General features: G+C 43.2%; 1 protein-coding gene across 8 annotated transcripts in view; it reads left to right on the plus strand.

The window, feature by feature from the left end:
* DENND1A (DENN domain containing 1A) overlaps positions 1-21,628 on the plus strand; it is a 486,566-nt gene that overhangs the window by 225,486 nt on the left and 239,452 nt on the right. For 6 of the 8 annotated variants that reach the window (XM_066367200.1, XM_066367201.1, XM_066367205.1 and 3 more), the window contains 3 exons: positions 2,828-2,908; positions 7,196-7,249; positions 18,281-18,391. In XM_066367200.1, coding sequence (XP_066223297.1) covers positions 2,828-2,908; positions 7,196-7,249; positions 18,281-18,391 — 246 coding nt within the window. The remainder of the gene's footprint in view (positions 1-2,827; positions 2,909-7,195; positions 7,250-18,280; positions 18,392-21,628) is intronic. The other 2 variants (XM_066367202.1, XM_066367207.1) reach the window with 1 other exon arrangement.

Raw genomic sequence — 21,628 nt, forward strand, 5'->3', positions numbered from 1 at the left:
CGCACAGATTTTTTAGGGCTCCTTAGGGAGCTATCCCGTATAGCCTCTACAGACTCGTCACTGACTGATGGCCTACCAGAACGGGGTTTCTCCACCAAACTGCCGGTTTCCTTCAACTGCTTATCCCACCGAGGAATGTTATTCCTATGTGGTGGCGCTTCATTATAAACGCACCGATATTCACGTTGCACTTTGGTCACGGATTCGAATTTAGCGAGCCACAGAACACACTGAACTTTTCTCTGTACCGTCCACATCTCCACTGGCATGGCCGTGGGCTGCTCCGCTGTATACACGGTGTTACGTCATCATCTGCGCATGCGCACATGCTGCCACATCATCCTACAGAAACTGGGAGGGTTTCCTTTTATTTGGTGCAGATTTCACATTTCTATCGTCTTTTGTTGCTTTCCTGTAACCGGTCAAAAGTGCACCATGACTTTACGGACACACTGTATTAAGAAAATAGGTAGAAGGTTTTTCACTTTGTAGAATATAGTTACAAATGTGTAAAGGGAAGAAACTAGAATGATTCCTATGATGGATTGAAATTAGAGCCATTGGTATGCACCTATTGGCTTTCAGTATATGTGACAGATATGGAAAGAAATGGAGATGTAAGTGTATATTATGGTCTCTCTTCGTGTAATAGATTTCTGGCTCTCTCCACTGAATGGGTCCGGGGTCGGCAAGGAGCACACCACGTTTCTTGGCCAGGTATCCCTGAAGCAACGTCTAATTCCAGGGCTGGGATAGGGAAAGTATAAGATGAGCCTGGACTGTCTTTTAGTGCTGAAAGTAAGAAGTGCCTAACATGTGATGGGGACATGTCAGAAAGACACAAACCTGAGCTCGAGGGGGCAAGGGATTTCTACTGGTCATGTCTGCGACAATTTAAACATCAAAACAAATAATGATTGCAAAGTGTTATAACCCACTGAATAAAACAGAATCGTGTGTCTATACTAATATAAATAAGTAAATATCTAAATTAAAAATTGGATGAGGAATGGGATATTTTTATAAGGTATTGCCCTACAAAATGCATTCTAAGTACAAATGGAAAATGAGAAAACCTTACAGTAGAGATATCAGATAAATTAACCAAATGATCAAAGTCAATATCATCAGTAATGGGCTGATTTGAAATCTGAATCAATAGAAAACAGACAATGACTGGTGTCATTGTCAAGTTCATACAAATCTGGAAAAGATAGGGCCTGTTCCTGACTGATGAAGACCAGAGTCGTAACTCAAGACATTTTCTGATTTTGAGCAGGATTATCTTGCTGTGATTCTCACAGTTAACAGAACTTGATGGATTAGATGGTTACATATCAATGTTAATTTCCTGATTTTGATGATTAATTGTAGTTATGTATGGGAATGTCCTTTGTATAATATTTTTGGGTGATGGGACAGAATGTTAGCAACTCACTCTCAAATACTATGTTTTAAAGCAGTGGTAGTCAACCTGGTTCCTACCGCCCACTAGTGGGCGTTCCAGCTTTCAAGGTGGACGGTAGCGGAGTAACCAAAGTATAAATAAGAAGATAGATTTAACTATAGTAAGTTGTTTTATAAAGATTTATTCTGCCAAACTTAGTGAAAATCCAACATAAAGTACTTAGTAAGTAATTATATGCTTTAAGTTGCTATAACTCTGCTTTATAAATTTTATAAAGTAAAGTTACTTCCCTACTTTATATATCACTATTACTGTGGAACTGGTGGACAGTTAGAAAATTTTACTACTAACAGAGATACAAAAGTGAGCAGTAGGTATAAAAAGGTTGACTACCCTGGTTTAGAAGATTAAAAAAAATTACACTGTCCAACAATTATTCTTTAAATTTGAAATTGTTTCAGAGCAAAATTAAACATGTTCATGCACACACACATACATTTCTCTCCATTTGTGAAAACTTGAGCATATTATCAGTTCAGATTGAAACAGGCTTTTAATCTGAACCCATCCTCTCTTTTCCTTTCCTTTAAATTCACTACCAAAAACCGCGGCCAAGCAGAGCAGCGGAGAGGGCTCTGCTCCTGGCTGAGCAGCTTACTCACCGGCTGACTGAGCCAACTTGCTTCACACTTCAGTCTCAGTTTTCAGTCTGTAAAGTGGGGTAGTTGTGGGGATCATATAGATTTTGCAAAAGGGTACAAAGGTGAGCTCATTACTGTTATATTAACATAGAGGATTCCACAGGAGGGAAGAAATGGCTTTTGGATAATCCTGCAGGCAGGGTTCTTTTGAGCATTTTAAAGGTGAATCTGTTTTCAGTTGGGTAATTTGTACTGCTTTGTATTTCATTCCCCTAATTAAAAGGTGCAGCCACCATCCTACATTGCTTGCTGTTGTGTCGTTCATTGTTAACTTTCCGTAATTGGAGGCTGCCATGTGTATCCAGTGAACGCTCAATAAAATTAATTGAGGGTAATGATGATGAAGACAAGATCTATACTGTCATCGTCATGTCTCCCCACCACCCCTGCCCTGTAAACTAGGATCGTTTGCATTTAAAAGTTGTTGCTATGGAGTTGAGAGGATAGATTTGCTGAGGGATTATGGTATATGATCCATAAAAGGCAGTCATGGTAGGTGTCTCACTGAGTAGAAAATGCCACACTTGTGGGAACATGTGTTTGACTCTTATATTGAGCCATAGAAGTGTCTTTTTGTCTAACCCTACTTAAATCTCACTTGCTGTCCAGGGCCAGCACCTTGCCAGCCCCTCAGTCACGGGGCCCCAGCATACTGTGTGCCCAGACCTTCCTGCTGGTCAGCCTGGATTTTGTTACCGAGGCCTTTTATTTCTTTCAGGAGAGTCAGTGGAATGAGCTTCTCGAAACTCTGCATAAACTTCCCATCCCCGACCCGGGAGTGTCTGTTCATCTCAGCGTGGTAAGTGGGGGCAGAATGTCAGCAATCACTTCAGTGTCAACAGGAGGGAATTAGCCCACCAGCTCATTTCTTGTTGTCTGCACCGTCCCCACCCCTGCTCCTGAGTGCGCTGAGACCTCTGGGCTCAAGGCAGGCTGGGAGTTGTATTTCTTCCTTTCTCTGGGACTCCATGAGCAGAGGGTCCAAGTGTCCCCGGGCTCCTCTCTTCCTGGCTGTCACTGGTCACTCGCATCCTCTGTACTGGTTCTGGCTCCCTGCCTCACGCTTTACCCCAGTGCGGCTGTGCAGGCCCCTCTGCTGAAGCCCATCTTGCTGCCCCCTGAGCCTTCAGCACCACCTCGCCCCTGTTTACCAGAGTACCCCATGTTCATCCTTCAGAACTCAACTCGGATTAATTCTGAGAAATCCTTCTCTCCCCTGACACTCCCCACGGCTTAGCTACGGTTTTCTTCTCTGTCCCAAGCATCTTGTACGCTTAGCGGTCCTCAGTCAGCCCCACTGGGGCAATCTGTTTTCCGGTCTCCCTCCCCTCCTGGACTGGAGTTGCTTGAGGACAGGGACGGAGTGTGCCTGGCATAGTCCTGGCCTCCAGTAACGACTTGCTTTGAACTCTCTTATATTCATGCCACATGTTCTGTGGTGTGCTCGGGGAAAACCCACTGATCTACAAATTGGGTGATTTTGGCCCTGGTTGTCGTTCTGCCTGTGGTTCAAGTGATATGTGTGCTTCCCTATTTCAGTTACTGGAGTCCTCCAGTTCCCTGGGTCAGCCCCTGTCACCACCTTCCTCAGTGTTCTCAGAGGGTCAGCCGTAGGCCAGTTGTTGAGTATACAGGGGCTATTTCCCGTTTTGGAGTCTGAACGTTTAAGAAGTTTGTCTTCCAGCTTTACTAGAACCAGGTACAGTGGTTTTTGCCCTCTTCAGGAAAATGAACATATTTCAAAGGGTTATTATTTTTTTTCGTGATGATCATCCAAAGTTCTGTGATTAACTGTGGGAAGATTGGGGTTTCCAAACCCAGGGCTCACTTCCAAACCTGTGTTCTTTCCACTAGGCCATGAGTGTTGAAAGAAACAAGAGTAATGAAGGAAAGAGAAAAGGGAATCTGTAGAGGTTTTTGCTCGTGTTAATAAAGCATAGGAAGGAAAGGACCCTTGTTACAGAAATTCACATAAGGAAGACTGTCTGGAAGATGGAGAAAGGAGCTTTAAACTTGCCCCAGTCACTGCCTATACTCAGCAACCTTGCCTTTGCCTCTGTCCCTTTCCCTAAGCGGCTTGATCTCACCACTTCAGTCTGTAATGACATCCGACAGGTAGCTGTGGAGTAGCCTGGCTGGGTCACCAGCTGCTGGGGAGGAAGGGCCACTCCTTCCCAAGTGGCTGCCAGGCCTCAAGGACAAACCATTGCAGGGGCAGGAGAAACTGTTGGGAGGGTGCAGCCGTTTCGTGCCAGTGGTTTCTAGGAATGTTTCTGACCTCCTCTGGTCCCAGCATTTCATGGGCGATGGAGCAAGACAGAATCTCAAAGGACAGCTTGGTGACTCCTTGGTTTTGGAATTGCACTGGCTCACTAGTTACAATCCATTGCATTTGTAAAGGCAGGGTTTTTTTTTTTCCGTGTTCACAGGAATTCCTTTCTCCATGTGGCACTTCTGATTTTGAAGCACTAATCTCAGCTAGATTAGAAAGCCTGAAATGTTGATAAAATGGCAATCCTGGACTTTTTGGGTGTTTAGTCAGAAGAGAATATTTCTATGTGTCTGATATAGGTGATTGAGAAAAATAGAAATGTAAACCAGCAGTCAAGGGCAATGATAATAATCTTTTATTAAAATACCATGTATGGAATGCTAGGCACTTCACATATATAACACTTATTCTTCACAACAGTTTTGAAATAGATATTACAATTCAAAAACTGAGGTTCTGAGCTATTAAGTGAAGTTGCTTAATATCACATAGCTGTTAAGTGACCGGCTCTATGGTCCCTGTTCTTTCCCGCTCACTGTGCCAACTATTACTTTGTGACTCTGTTCCGTGTGGACATCTATTACCGAACATTTCCTGGGACCCCTTAAGCCATTTGTAATAGAAGTTGTGTGTATTTGTATTTGGTGTCCAATTTTACCTTGTATTTTACTTTTACTATTTTAATCTTTATTGTTAAATTGAATTAATTGTTGACTAGTTTCCATGCTATATAATCTCTATTGTAATACTTAATAGGAACTATTTTGACACACACACACACACACACACACACACACACACACAGATTTTTGAAATAATGCATTGCAAAGGTTTTTGGGGTTTTTTTACATTATCTTTTTAATATATATATTTTACTTTTTAGTTCATTCTTTTAATTCAAGTGGCATTAGCTATAATCTGCACATCAAAAGCATAGGTAAGAACAGCCTGTCACAGTGGAAAGAGCATAGCTCATTATCTAGACCTGGTTTCAATACTGGCTCTGTCACCTACAAACAGTGTGACCTTCACCAGTTACTTCACCTCTCTAAGCCCTAATTTACCCATTTGTAATGTGAAGATAGTTTCTGGCCCTGGCTGGTTGGCTCAGTGGTAGAGTGTCGGCCTGGAGTGCGGGGGACCCGGGTTCGATTCCTGGCCAGGGCACATAGGAGAAGCGCCCATTTGCTTCTCCACCCCCACCCCCTCCTTCCTCTCTGTTTCTCTCTTCCCCTCCCACAGCCAAGGCTCCATTGGAGCAAGGATGGCCCGGGCGCTGGGGATGGCTCCTTGGCCTCTGCCCCAGGCGCTAGAGTGGCTCTGGTCGCGGCAGAGTAACGCTCCGGAGGGGCAGAGCATCGCCCCCTGGTGGGCAGAGCGTCGCCCCTGGTGGGCGTGCCGGGTGGATCCCGGTCAGGCGCATGCGGGAGTCTGTCTGACTGTCTCTCCCCGTTTCTAGCTTCAGAAAAATACAAAAAAAAAAAAAGATAGTTTCTACCTTAAAATTTGTTATGAAAATTAGAGATAATATTTATAAAGTACTTGATATAAAGCTTTCAGTGTAGCAGGTGTTAAATAAATATGTTAAATATTAGACAAACATCTCATGGTATTATTGTTGTTATTGCAATTGTCCCCTGTGCCTTTTACCTCAGGAAAGCTATACAGCTCATTTTTCTAGAGACGAATTTATTTTGTAATTATCCAAGAATGGTGGGGCAGGGGAACTTCCTGAAATGTCACTTGGGGGTCCAGGTTTGAACTGAGGCCCTGACTAAGCTGACCTTCTCTGCATGTGACCTTTCCTGGCCTCTGCACAATCCCATCTTTAATTGACCAGCACCAGGCTCTTTCCATTCTTGCTTGCCATTGTTCTCTGAGTCTTTAGTAGCACAGAGGAGGTATCATCAGTTCAACCTGTTGTCATTTAACACAGGGACAGACATGCTCTTGTTCCATACATGGCGATGCCTCCTTGAAAGCTCTTTGAACAGGTCAGATTTTCAACTCCACTGAGCTGGAGACCGCATCAGAAGTCAGGAGGCTGATTTGCAGAGCTTGCGGAGTGGAGAGAGATTCTTCACTGTTGACCACCTGTAACGGTCTCAGCGCAGCTGTCCTCAGCATCACTTGGGCTGGCGGGCAGGTTTTGCCCGCAGCCTGTAGATGGATATAGTCTCAGATGCTGACATGAAATGGCAGGTTTGGTTGGTAAAGACCATTGCTGAATGAACCTAGTGATATTTGGTCCCTAGAGTCCACTTGCCTCATTGAACAATAAATTATGAAGCCTGCAGCTTTCATGTGTTCAGAAACCTGCAAACATCGTGTGGGAAGTTAGCCTTTAACCCCTTTGAGCTGTTCATTTATATCATCCAAAGTAGTTCATCTCTCAGATGAGAACTCTGTCTACCAAACTGTTGATTTGACGCACCTGGCTTTAATCCAGCACTGTCCAAAGAAAATATTCCAGAGATATTTCTAGTAAGTGAAAATCTGTTTCCTCATCTGAGTAAAGAAGTATCTTCAGATCATTTACCCGATTCTGAATAATGTGCTTCTTGCATACTTTTGTAAAAATAAAGAGCTTTTGGCCCTGGCCGGAGAGCTTCTTTGGTTGGAGCATTGTCCTGAAGTGCAGAGGGTGCCGGTTCAATCCCCCATCAGGGCCCATTCAGGAACAGACTGATGTTCCTGTCACTCTCCCCCTTTCTCTCTCTCTCTCTCTCTCTCAAATCAATAAAAGTAAGTAAGCAAATAAATAAATAAATAGCTTTTATAAATAAATAAATAGCTTTTGCTTTTCTTTTCCAGCATTCTTATTTCACTGTGCCTGATACCAGAGAGCTTCCCAGCATACCTGAGAATGTGAGTACTTGGGAGGAAAAAATTAAATTTTTATTCTCTTTGTTTTTTAACTTATTTTTTTTTAAAAATAAAAGGACATATGTTTCCCATTATAAGATAATGCCTTATAAAGGCAAAAACATGTAGAGAATATTTGAAAAGTACCGGCAATATAAAGGAGGGATTATTATTCGTATTTCTCAAAGGCAATTGCCTATTAACATGTTGATGTCACGTTCTAGTCTTTTAGGAATGTAGTTTTACATAGTAAAGATCACCTATTACATATGCATTTTTCCATTGCATTCACAGAATCACTTTTGTTGGCTGTATCATATTCCATTTGCTATGTAGTTTACTTTGCTCTTTCCTCACTGTTGTGCATTTAGGTGGTTTTTAGTTTTTGCTGTTGTAAATAAAATGTTTCCATATAAAGATTTCTTTATTAGGGTATATTTACTCAAACAGAGTTATACTTCTACTATTTCTACATTCACTTTTAAGAAAGTAAAATCAAGTATTTGTGGGTATGTGTGGGAACACTTACCCCACTCCTTAAAGCCGCAGGAGCAGTGAACTGCGTCTGCGGGAGCGGAGGTTACGTTTGCACTCTGACAGGCTGGATGGCACAGCGAGCGTAGCCTGACGGCATACTCTCAAATGTCTCACTCGGATTATAAATATTTCTATGTAGATTTAAACACATAATCAACACCACTTAGGCAATCGATGACTTTTTAAAAATTGTGTCAAAATATATATATAACATAAATTTACCATTTTAACCATCCTTGACGGCATATTTCATTGGTGTAAATGTATTCATATCATTGTGCAAATGTTTCTACATAACTACTACAGATTCACATAAAGGAAATTATTTTAAGTGCTTTCTATACAGCGGGCAAATTATAAATGTCAGTTAATCAAGTTTAATTAATGAAGTTGTTATTGTAGATAATAGAGCAGAGGACTGGCTACTTAGGGTTTTGGGGGCAGAAGATTCTTAAATATCAATTTCAGTATATTTTTTCTTTTGGACTAGTCAGTTTTCTCTTGCTGGGGAGCATAAGCTTACTTACCAGTGTTCTGGAAGCTGAGTGGAGATGGTGGGGTGTGGTGTATCAACATTTCTCATGAGTAATTTTATTTAACACCCCCCTCATTTTTTACTTAATGCTTTTCCCCCTGTTTTCAGCTATGCCTGCTGTCCTCCAAGCCTTTCTGGTTTAGTTTCCCTAGAAAGTAAATATTTATTCTTCCAGAGGGGTACTGGAAGGCCAGTTGACTAACTGAGTAAACTGGGAAAGGAGAATCTTGGGATTACTCTTAATTTTATTGGCATCCTTCCCCTAACCATCAGAGGTCCTGGTGCCTCAACTCCTGAATGTTTCTGGAATTCCTTCATGTGCGTTGGCCTTGATAACTGGCCTGTTCCCTGGCCCCAGCCTTCTCTGCCAGTCTTTTCTGGGCCTCCTAGTCAGTCTTCCTTAGTTTTTCAGCCTCGGTTGGCACTCTTGACAGCTTGGGTCAGATAATATTTTGTTGTATAGGACTGTCCTTGCACTTGTGGGATATTTAGCAGCACTCTGGGCTCTACCCACTATATGATGAGATCACATACCCAGCTGTGACAACTAAGAATGTCTCCAGACATTGCCAAATGTCCCCTGGGGGCAAATGACCCAAGTTGAGAACCATTTCTTCAATAACATCTGCTTTCTGGCTTCCCAAAACTTGACATCTTTCTTCCATTACTGTCTTTTCTCCAGTTTGGGAGGAAGGGTTATATCTTTTAAAATTCTTTTACTGTAACTTTTCGGGGAGAAAGGTGAAGGGCACATGGTATCAGGAGAGAAAAAAGACCACTATCTATCATATCTTACTGAAAATCTCCACAGTGTTTTAACTCTGCTTCCCCTACTAACATTTATATTCTTTTTCATGTTTTGTTGTTATAAATAATGTTATAGTAACAATTATTGCTGAGGTTAGGTTTTCCTTTTAAATTTCTTTTAAGGGTGGAGAAAATTTAAGGTACCTGAAAATGCTGATAACTTCTTTTATTGTGTGCGTAACAGAGACAGAGAGAGGGACAAATAGGGACAGATGGACAGGAAGGGAGAGAGATGAGAAGCATCAAGTCTTCATTGTGGCACCTTAGTTGTTCATTGATTGCTTTCTCATATGTACCTTGGCTGCGGGGCTACAGCAGACTGAGTGACCCCTTGCTCAAGCCAGTGACCTTGGGCTCAAGTTGTTGAGCTTTGCTCAAACCAGATGAGCCGTGCTCAATCCGACGACTTCAGGGTCTCGAACCTGGGTTCTCGCATCCCAGACCGACGCTCTATCCACTGTGCCACTGCCTGATCAGGATGATAACTTCTTAATTTTCAAAATCACAACTACTGAGATTAGAAATGGTTTAGAGAAAAACACCTGTCTTTTTCATAGCCCCGCTTCTAAATACTGTCTATTCTGTATGCCACCTCCCCTACCTCCACAATTTAAGAAAATCTGCATTATCTTTGCTGGTTTTGCCACTGATGAACCAATTCCCTGTGTATGACCTAATGTTCACTAATTCCTTCTTTGCCAATGGTAAAAGGCTGACCTTGTTTGTGTCGAAGCAGGAATAATAAAATAATCTGCCAGACTTTTACCATACATGGTTCCATTTAATTTTTGGTTTTATTGTACTTTTCCAAAGTGAGAAGCAGGGAGGCAGAGAGGCAGACTCCCGCATGCACCTGACCAGGATCCACCCGGCATGCCCACCAGGAGGCGATGCTCTGCCCATCTGGGGCATGCTCTATTGTGTCTGGAGCCATTCTAGCGCCTGAGGTGGAGGCCATGGAGCTGTCCTCAGCGCCCAGGCCAACTTTGCTCCAGTGGAGCCTCGGCTGTGGAAGGGGAAGAGAGAGACAGAGAGGAAGGAGAAAGGGAAGGGTGGAGAAGCAGATGAGCGCCTCTTCTGTGTTCCCTGACCGGGAATTGAACCCGGGACTTTCACACGCCGGGCCTAAGCTCTACCACTGAGCCAACTGGCCAGGGCCATGTGGTTCCATTTAAATCCTTCCAGCTTCTCAGTAAGAGGTCAATGCGAGTCCATTCTATGTATAGAGACACAGAGCTCACAGACATGGGCTTTCTAGCCCAGATCCTGCTCCTGAGTGGGGTGTAGTGACAGGCTTATAAGGAACCGAAGCATTTTGTTTCCATTATACCCACCCACCCACACAGCCTGCCACCCTGCAGTTGACTTTTGATACTCATGAGGAAAGAGGAAAAGAAATGATTTTTCATAGCTCAACTATGAAATGAAGCAGGCAAGCTTTTTCTCTAAGGGGAACCTGAACTTGTGTAGGACCAATTTGTGTGATTTTTGACATAGAATACTACTGAGCTCTAGCCATGTTGAAATTTGCATTTTAATCTCTTGGTGATTTTTCAAGGATTAATTTAAAATGACTAAATTGCTGCATTGCAAATTGAAACAAGCAATAACCCTGGGGTTGTTAATACAATACGGCGTGCTGTAGAGGAAAGAACATGAGTTTTGGAGGCATCCAGACACTGGGCTCACCACTCGGGGACCTTGGGCTACTTGCTTCTATTCTCTGAGCCTAGCTGTTCTTATCTAATAAAGAAAAGTGGGAGGAACAAATGAAGTATTAAATGGCAAGGTCCAAGTTCAATGTCCGGTGCAACAGATATGATGCCCCTGATGCTGCTTTTCTTTCCCTCTTTCCTTGGTTTTCCTAGAATTCTTGAGGTCTAAGTTGTGGCTTATAACTTGCGTCCTCTAGGCTTTTGCTGACATTCCTGGTTGAGAAGACCAGTGCTTCTCCTTTCACGGAGTGTGTACTTGGCCACAAAAGTCTCTTAGCAGGCACCGTTGATACCAGAATTTCTGAAGCTGGAGGTGGTGTAGGGAATGGAGTCCAGGACTTCAGTGCCTGGAATATGGGAGGTGTCTAAACATTTATTTATTGATTATCTCCTCTAAGGGACACAATGAACTTTAGTGATTAAGCGAAGGAAAGAGTAAAAGAACTTTGGGATGTGGAACTCAAGTCTATCTTTGGCTAATCAAATTCTCCTGGACAGCTTCAGACAAAGGTTAATGTAGGGAAGAGAGAGGAGCATACACCCACTGTGGATCAGATCAGGCACTGTTCGGTATGTCATGAGATCCTCACAGCAGCCTCACAGTGTGCTTGTTATCCCTGAAAAGCTTTGAAGAAGAAATGAAGCCCAGGGACGTGAAGTTAGTTGCCTCTAGTCACTAGCCAGTAGATGCTAAACCCAGGACTCAGTCAGTCTGATCCCAGCACTGAGATTCCACTGTGTCCTGGGCCTCCAGCTCCGTGGCTCCCTGTGCCCTTCTAAGAAACCATTCGCCATAAGTGGAGTTAAGTATGTGAATATTTGTTCAATATCATCTCTCCCTCCTGAGGACCGGTATTTTACCACTGCCTCTGTGATTAGTGCTGTACCTAGAACACAGTAGATGCTTAGTCTGTATTTATGGGACGAATGAATGAGCGATACAGCCACCCTCAGGAGAAGGGAAGATAATAGTTTCTTCCACGTGGCTTTTGGGCCATTGTGTCTGCAAGACATTAATAAAAAGCAAATGCAGAGAATTAATTTTTTTTCTACTTTTAGGTTCTGTGGAAGTTAATTCTCATTATTTCTTCAATTTCTTTGTAAAAATATGTTTTTTTACTGAAAACCCTATCACGGTGTACTTGCTTGTCAGGGTTTTCTCTATCAAGATAAAAGATGTAGGAGTGAATTTTATATGGGCAATAACTAAATAAGCATAAATCTTTATACATTTTAAACAGTCGACCTGCATTAAAAAATAGAAAGTCACAGCATAAACAAATATGTAGTAATAATTAAATTGTAAGCTGGCGGTAGAACGGGTTAAGTGGCAGTTTTGAAATGCACTTTTGATTAATGGGTAGGCATATAGACATTCATTTGGGATATTAAACAAACCTGTCTTAATTATCTGGCCCATGTCATACCAAGTGGTTAGTGATGCGGGGAAAGCATTTAGAATGGACAGTTACATGTAACACTGCCCAGGCCCTACTTTGCCAAAAGATGCACCGTGATACAGAAAAGATTTATGAACTCATTGTGCCTTTCAAAAATAAAGTTGGGGTGGTCAGAGAAGAGCTATTATCAAGTACTGAGATTATAGAGAATTCCATTGTTGCTCTTAAGAGTTATCAGGTAATTGTTTATTCTAATGGTTCTTCCATTTACTCAAAGGGATAAAAGTTGACCTTGGGCTAAACTCTGCTTTCTTTCCTATAATACACTTGTCTAACTTGATGGCTCATGTGAGTGTGTAGGATTCTTTCTCAGACAGATTATTTTCAAATCCAAATGTATAATTCCCTTTTAAGAATCCCATACAACTAAGGGAACCTAATTCTTCTTTAAAAAAAAAAGTCAATTGAGGGTTTTAAAGGTTTGCATTATGGTAAAATAATCTGAGCAGGAGTTCTTTCAGGAAATAAGACCCCTTGTCAAAACCACGTTCCTTGCCTTAGCAGCCTCGTCCAGACAGAGTACAGTAAGTCTTTATCATCTAGACTGTGTATGAAGCTGAAAGTCACAAAGACTAAAAAATGACAGACCGTGGGGCGGACTAGCATCTGTTCCAAAGGCTCCAAGGAGTCCCCAGCTTAGAGTCGGTTCTTTGGTTTGGGGATTATCTCATTTCCCTACGGTACTGAACCTAAGACGCTTTCTCTCTAAGCCCCACTGTACCGGCCCATTCCGCCTCCCCATCACCACCCCCACCTCCACCTGCTTCTTAACCCCGGGTGTGGATCACAGTGAGCCTGAAGTCCCCAGCCACCTGGGTCACCGCAGGAGCCAGCAGGGACGGTTAGAAGCAGGCAGCCATTACCGGCTTCTCCTGGGGGAAATGGGCTTGTGTCAGGTGCCTTTTCTTCCTCTTTGTCTGAATTTAGAGGCACAGAGGGCTAGAAGGGAAGGGACCTTCGTTGCCTTTTCTTTGTAGCAATGAGAAATGGGAGCTAAGAGAACTAAGGAGCCTGTGCTGCATGTGCCCCTTGTGAAACTCACCTTCCAGGCTGCTGTGTCCGTTAAGCAGAGACCTTCCTCAGAACGGAGCCCTTCTCAGCCGGGGTGGTGCTCAGCTTCATATCCCTGCCAGCCAACCATACAGAATGGGCCATAGTAAATACTAGGCAGATAGAAAACTGCTCAGAAGGACATAATGGTATGTGTAAATGAAATAATGCTTAAATTCCATGAATAGTAAAGGAATGTCCTTAAGCCTAAAAAGGTACCGGCACTGAGAAAACTGAGCTCTTTTGAGCATGGGCGCTGAGAAATATAGTCCCTCTAAGCAAGGTTTTTCTTTCCTAGCAGGGCAGACACACAGGGAAGTAATTGTCAGGGAATAGAGGGCGTGGTTCTTTAGGTTTAGCCATGATGGCGTTATAATCCAGGACACTAGGCTAGCACCATGCTGGCTCTTTAGAAGGAGGATTGATCCTTCTTTAAATAAGTATACTTGCCCTTTAAACACTGTCCGGGCAAGTGGACAGGTGCCGTGCACAGTACCTGGAAGCCAGACTCTTCCCCACCCCACTTCCCAAGTCTAGTTCATTGTCAAGTCTCATGATTCCTCTTTACAGAAATCTGTCACATCCATACCCAAAGCTTATCTGAATAGTAGTTTGTTGTATTCATTCTTTCCCGGAACATGCCAGTTGCTATTAACTGATTGATTGTCCTGCCTGTGCCCTCTCCTGTGAATCCTCCACAGGACCCATAGGAAGACTTCGGAAACAGGTGTGATTGTATTATGATCCTTCAGCAGCTCCCACAGGATGCGGGCTCAGCTCCTGTGTCCCCACACAGCCCCTTCCCTGCACTCTCCTCCCTGCCTTTGCCTCTGCCTGGAATGGGCTTCTCCCCTGTCCACTGAGTGAACTCCAGTTGGGAGGCCCGGACCGAATATCTTCTCCTCTGACAAGTCCTCCCCAGCCTTCGCCCCACATCCACCCAGCGGAGCCGACTTTGCCCTTCTTAGTCAGCCCTGGACCGTGTGCAGCCTGGACCACGGTACTTGTACTCTGGGTTTCTGGGGTCTCATGCCACTCTCATCCCCAGACCAAGCTCCTGGAAGGTGGGATCCTATTTAGTTCATCTCTGCTCAGCCCCGCTCCCAGCATGGTACTGAACACACAGTGAGAGTTAAAGAAAGGTTTGTTGGTTGGCTGATTATAGAGACAGGAGTGGGAGGTTGAACAGTTTCCCTGAAGCCAAGTACTAGGAGAGTGGCACACCTTGTTTTCTTTATAAATGGAACCTCGCTGTCTGTTCTGGCTGCAGTCTCGACCTGGGACAACTTGCCGTGGAAGCCTTCTCTTGTTATTCCTTGTTTCCTACAGTTGGATCTTCCTCATGGAGAAATACAGTCGGCCTGGCTGTGAACTGAACACCTGCTCTGGGTGCAGTCTCTCCCCACCCTGGTTACCAATGAGCAAACTACCTAGTTCCTGACAGTTGTAACAAATGTAGCCATATACACCTTTAACCCCCACGCCACCCCCCACTCCCCAGCCATCTTATCTGACCAGTGAGTGGCCAGTGGCCATTCTTTTTCTGTGGGCCCTTCCCCATTACTAAGTAGTTGATCACTTTATCTGACTCAGACCCAGGGTTTCTGAAGTCAGATGCTCTGTTCCTCCTCACATGGCACCTGTCCCTCTTCCAGGCGGGTGTGTTTCTCCTGACCACACGCTCATACCCGGCACGGTGGGGCAGTCGTCTTCAGGCAGGTGCCTTGTCCACTCACTGAGTCCTTCCTTCATCAAGCCACTAGAGGATGGCATACGTCATTTTACCCAAAGGGGCCTCAGTCTAGTGACAGAAACGCACTTGTGACTGAGCGATTGTAAGAGAATTGCCATGCAAGCACAAAGGACACCCTGACAAATGAGGAGTCGAGGAAGCCTTCCAGGAGGAGGTGACATTTCCACTGGGTCTTGAAAAGTTAGTGGATGTCCTCAAGGTAGAGAAGAGCATTCTAGGCAGAGGAAACAGCAGAAGTGAAGGCCGGGGTGTGTGGAAAGGTAGGGCAGGTCTAAGAAGTTGCAGGTTGGTGTGGCTTAAACCGCTGGATGCTTCAAGACGTAGGGAAGGAGTCCCCTCTCTCCAAGGGTTTTTTTTCTGAGATGAGTCTGGGTGGGAACTGCAAGTGCCCCTCCATAACTGCTTCCAAGGCCCACGCTGCTCCCCAGGTGCTCCCATGGCCGAGCAAGGTCCCCAGGGCTGTCGCCCCTCGTGCCCACTCCCACCCGTCTGGGCAGTGGCATCCCAGAAGGCAAGAGGCAGGGGAGGAAGCAGATAAGAAAGACAGCTTCTGTTTAAACACAAATATCTTGGTAATCAGCACAGATGGGATGAGAAATACCAAAAAAAGTACATGACAGTTTAGAGAGAATTTGGCTAAATGTTACATATTTTTAACATACCTGTGTAGTTATGTTCTGTGTAGTTTGGAACAAGCACTTGAATCTTTCAGAACATGATGACTGGGCCTGGGGGTTATGCCTCGACCGAGGGGTGTTTTTATTTCAGAGATGTCCCCTTCCCCATCCTCAAAAGTATCCTTGAGATTTTTTTCTTCTCCCACCAAAATAAGGCGCAGGATTTGTCTCTGACGCTGTGTCTCCTTATTTGGATGGCAAGCTGTGTAACATATTTCTACCCAGCGTGAAGCTTCTTGGCAGACTCTTGAGGCCACGTTTTGGTGGCTTCAGAGTTATCTTGGATCTGTCAAAAGTGCTAATGGGCTTTCTGGCCTTCTTTAAGCTCCTCATTTCTATTTTCTTTTTACTTCCATCCTCTCCTAAAAGAAAAATTCATGTAATTCATCAGCAGTTAAGCATTTCACTGAAGTGCTCAGCGGAGGGCCTTGTATTTTTGTTTGCGAGAATAGCTCTGCCATGTCACAGTCTTCAGAACAAACCCCAGCCTGACACTGTTAGCTCAGCACTCCTCAGTCCACTGGGCAAAGGATAAGCTTGTTGACTGATTCAGACTGCCCTTCTTTTTTGTTTTGTTTTGCTGTTCAAGTTTGCTAAGAGGCATATCGGTGGATAGTTAGAGCACGAGTTTTAGATTCAGGAGACCTGATTTTGAAACTTGGCCCTTTCTAGCTGGGTGACTGTTGGAAGACCCATGCCTCACTTTTCCCATTATCTGTAAAACATAGATGATGATAATGCCCTTCTCAGGGTTTTTTGAGAAGATTAGGGAAGCAGAGGTGAAGTGCCTATTGCCTAGCACGTAAGGATTACTTAATAACTAGAATAACAGTAATTTTTAACAGAAACAGGTTTTCTCTTTCTTTACACATACTCTGATCCTTCATTGTTACTATGCTATGCTCTTTCGGAATACAACTTTACCTATTAATTTAGTGGTATCCAAGAAGAGCACCAGTTAAGAGACAAACTCACCCAAGACTGAATAATGCTTCGTCCACCTCCTGTCTGACCTTGGTCAAATTACTTCACTTTCTCGGTGCCTCTGTTTTCTTTTCTGTATACAGAGGTAATGATACCTGTTCAAGGAGTGGTTTCAAGATTAAATGAAAGAATACATGCACAGTCTTGTGTATTATAGATTTTAAAGCACTGAAGAGGGACAATGCAATGTAAGAGGAAGTGTATGGGCTGATCCTGACTCTACCAGTTACTGACCTCTCCCAGACTTACTGGCTCTATATATTGGAAAGAGGAACACCTCAGTGGGTTTTTGTGAAGGTTGAGTGAGAGTACACATACACAGTACCTGGTATAGTGCCTGGTACTTGGCAGGGAGTCAGTATATGGAGCGATTAATTCACTCTTCATTTATAAAGGTCGATGGTTATTAACCTGCTACTCCAATCAAACAATAATAAATTGTAAGATAAGTGCCTGTTTTTATTCCCAGCCCATACATAAGATTGCCGAAAAGTACTTTATGCTATTTTGCATATAAAGTCCACCTGGTTTACTTGAATTTATGGGTTATAGATCTTCCATTATTATAAATTGCAACCCCTGGCAGTTGTGTTTCTTCCTTCCCCACCCCCTTCATTTTCAGAGGATTATATTGTGTGGCATTGAAAAGCTGTAACATTGCAGAAATTAGCATATTCATGTGTATTATTAAAGTCAGGTGGGTATAGAAAGGGTTGCAGAAATGAAACGCATTACGTTTCTTCTGAAATCTGAGGAGTACCAATCCATAGTACTAATTAAAGGGACAAAGCCTTGGCTACAGACAAAAGCTAGTTAAAACACTGCTTTGTCACACTTGCTGCTCCTTGCCCTTTTTTAAATTTTTTGAGCGAAATACCTGGAAATTGTAAATCTTTCAAATGGCTTTTGTTCCAGCCAAGTCATTTTAGGAATGTAAACTGTGGGGTGGGGGTGCTAGCAGTGGTGCTGGGAGAGGACCGTGCGGTCTGGTGGGTGGGGCCGTGTTGGCAGAAACAGGCCTGGGTCAGGAGCATTTTGGCCCTGGGTCCTTTTGCTTAGACGTGTGGCACAGTGCACTGGGAAAGTTGTAGGATCCGGGTCAGAAGATCTGAGCTGCAGCCCTGTCTTCATGGCTTATTAGACTTTCTGATCTTGGCATATCTCTCTGAGCCTTGGCTTCCTCATTTGTAAGTTTGCAGGCTTCCTGACCTGCTTACCTTTAGGAACAGCTATGAGAAGCCGTGCAGGGCTAGGCATGACCTCATGCTGTAAGCCATAATTACCACACAGGTATAATTGCTCAGTCTGCTTCATCTCAGGGGTCTCTTCCAGTACTGCACTTCATGACTTCATACATGAATGGGATGTGTACTTGATCCCCCAGGTAGAGAGACTAGGGCAGAAGAAGAGGAGAGGATACTTGCTGATTATTTTGTTTCTCATGCTTTTATTAGATGCTGCTTGTAATAAGAACCAACAAACTAAGGCACAAACCTCCCCTTCTTCTTCCTCCTAGAGAAATCTGACAGAATACTTCGTGGCCGTGGATGTAAACAACATGCTCCATCTGTACGCCAGCATGCTCTACGAACGCCGGATACTCATCATCTGCAGCAAACTCAGCACTGTGAGTAGACAGTCTTGAGTCGGGCTTTTTAATTATTTTATTTCAACTAAAGGAGATAGTGGAAAGATTAAAGAAAATTCTAGAAAAAGAAATCAGCCACAGTCCCCTCAGATAGTAACCTGTCATTTCATTACTGATGTTCCTTTACTGTGCCAATGCACGTTTCATTTATTCTTATCACTTCACGACCAGTCATAGTTATTCATTTGATCATGTGTTATGAACACTTTGCATACTTCCACATAAGTCTCCATCATTGTCATTTCTTTACGAGTCTGTATCATATTTCGTTATAATTCAATGTGTCATCATTTACAAAATCTTCTCTCGATGGCCATTTAAGTTGTTCGTAGCTTATCCTTCAGTAGATAACATTGCAGTGGACATCTTTGGACTGCTTTTGACCACTCCTGGGGAACTGTGTGTGTGTGCATGTACACATACATACCTATGCATACTCATGGTCATAGCGAGATACGTGGACAAACATGTTCACAGCAGCATTTGTTTTTGTGTTTTAAACCTGGAACAAACCCACGTGACCATCAACAGAGAACTAATAAATTGGATATAGTCATACAGTGGAATCCTGTATCCATGAAATGAGCACGGTCAACACAATTGGGTCTCTAATGCAGAATTCTGAGAGAAAAAACAAGCTGCAGGAGAACATACAGTATGATTTCATGCTTAAAATGTTCAATTAAGAAAAACTGAGTGGGACACACACAAACTACAAGGGCACAGGGGAGAGATGATTAGCACAAGTTTCAGGTGGTTTCCTCAGAAGGACAAGAGTGTGGTTGGGAAGAGGCATACAGAGCACATCAAAAGTATTGTTTTTTTTATCTTGAGCTAGGTTAGGAATCAGGAAACCTTTCTTTAAATGGTCAGTTGTAAATTTGACTCTGTAGGCCATTTTTGCTGCAACTACTGGACTCTGACGTTGTAAGTTGTAATCAGTAAACTAGTGGATTCGTGTTCCAGCAAAACTTTATTTACAGAAATAGGAGTCAGGCCAGACGTGACCTGCATGCTGTAGTCTGTCACCCACTGAGTTAGGTGCTGGGTTTTGGAGCCTTAAGTTTCTTTCCTTTAAAAGTTGCACATATGATAAATATATACTTTTATATATACATAGATTTCAGAATTTTTGAAAAGCTAAAAAAGAAGATACTAAAGCCCTTCTATCATGAAATTTTACAATTTTGCTATGACAACTTTGGAAACCAGAAGACAGTCCAGCAGTATCTTGAACTTCTAAGGGAAAAGGATTTCTCACCTGAAATTTCTCTACTTGTCTAATGGAAGCCCTCAGAGGAGAGGGGCAGGAGCCCACGCCACACATGTCAGCTCCCTGGGTCTCCTCTTCCATGCTGCCTCCTCCACTGTGGATGGACTGTTGGTCCTCTCCAGGGCCAACCACTCTGCTGTCTGCCTGACTTCTGGCAACAAATAGATTTCATGGCCCTGTTGCAGACACAGGGGATATGACAAAGCACAAAATAAGCAAAAGTCTCTGTCCTTATTTAGCTTACATTCCAGTAGGGAAGACCTTGAATAAACAAGATAAATTAAATATATAATGTTTATAGTAGTACTTACAGTAAAGAAAGCAGAGAAGGGGTGGTCAGGGAGTGGTGGGGTGGCAGGGATTGCCAAGTGGGTGGGTGGCCAAGGAGCGCCATGCTGAGAGAGCAGCTCTGCAGTGCCCGTGCTGTCTGAAGGGGATTCCTTCAGCACTGAGCCCCTCTCTCCAGCATCATGATGTTTTTGTCTCAATGGTACATTCTTATGAGCTTGCTAACCTGGGATAGTATTGCCCAAACTTGACAAAACAGAGCTTCCCTGACAAATAAGACCTCTCCACTGGGACAGCTCTTATTTGGGTCACCCACGACCTCATGTCAAATAAAATGAAAATGAGTTAATACTTATGAGGCTTTTAGAACAGAATCTGGCATATAGTGTATGTATATGTTTATATTAATAACATCTATAATGAGATGCCAAATATTAATGTTTAAAATTTAAAGTCAAGAAATAGTTATTTAGGCCCTAGCCTGCTCAATTGGTTAAGAGCGTCATCCTGAAATTACAGGGTTGCAGGTTTGATCCCCAGGTTGGGCACACACGGGAACCACCCAATGAATATACAACTAAGTGGAACAACAAATGAATACTTCTCTTCCCCCTCTCCTCCCTTTTCCTTTCTCTCTCTGTCTCTAAAAATCAATCAATAAAAAATAGTTATTTAGAAATAAGGAGATATCATATGTGATCATTATGAATTAATAAGGGTCAATAGTATAAGCCTTCCATACTTTTTGTTTTTAGAGGTTATAAACATATATTATTTTGACTTTAAAAAACTTTTTTTACACAGTTGCTTCTTCACTGAGTTCTATTGGAGGTAGACACCTCTGTAGGGAGAGGGTCTCCTTACACCCCCTGTGGGTCAGCAGCACCCTGGTCGGGTGTGTGCCGTCTCTAGGGACAAGACAGCCAAGCAGACATCCACTGTAGCCAAACCTTTGCACCGCTCCAGTTTCAGCATTTAAAGTTTTGTAATTGTTACCTTTTATTTCCTCACTAGCGTCTTCTCATTATTTTTTTGATGAGAGGCAGAGTACAAAGGCTGTTTCAGCCTGAGGTTTCTGAGGATTCTCTCCTGACAAATTGAGATGTGGCCTGTCATACCTTAACAAACCATGATTTTCTCAAAAACTATTTTTTTAAAGATGGGGCTATTTTTTTAGTGAGGTAGGGGGCAGATTGAGCAAAAAAAAAAAAAAGAGAAAAACTCACGGACACAGACAACAGTTTGGTGATGGGGGGAGGTGGAGGAGGTAGAGGGGGACAGATGGTGATGGAAGGAGACCTGACTTGGGTGGTGAACCCACAGTACCGTGTACAGCTGATGTGCTATAGAATTGGGCACCTGAAACCTGTGTAATTTTGTTAACCAGTGTCACCCCAATAAATTCAATAAAAAGAAAAAGGAAAAAATAAAGAGACAGAGGCTTAATGTTCCTCAAACCCATTAAGCAGCTGAAAGATAAAGGCTGTTGAACACTCTGGAATGCCATCTTCTAGGAAAGTCACTACTTCACTAGAGGCAAACCCAGCAATGCTGAGTTCAGAGTTGGGTAATACTCATTTCTGGCTTTCTTGGTCAATAATGATGCGATGATTCTGTATAAGAAAAATGTGAGTTTTTGTTTTCTTTGCTCAGTT

This window comes from Saccopteryx leptura, chromosome 2 (genome assembly GCF_036850995.1).
Source record: "Saccopteryx leptura isolate mSacLep1 chromosome 2, mSacLep1_pri_phased_curated, whole genome shotgun sequence".
Lineage (NCBI taxonomy): Eukaryota > Metazoa > Chordata > Mammalia > Chiroptera > Emballonuridae > Saccopteryx > Saccopteryx leptura.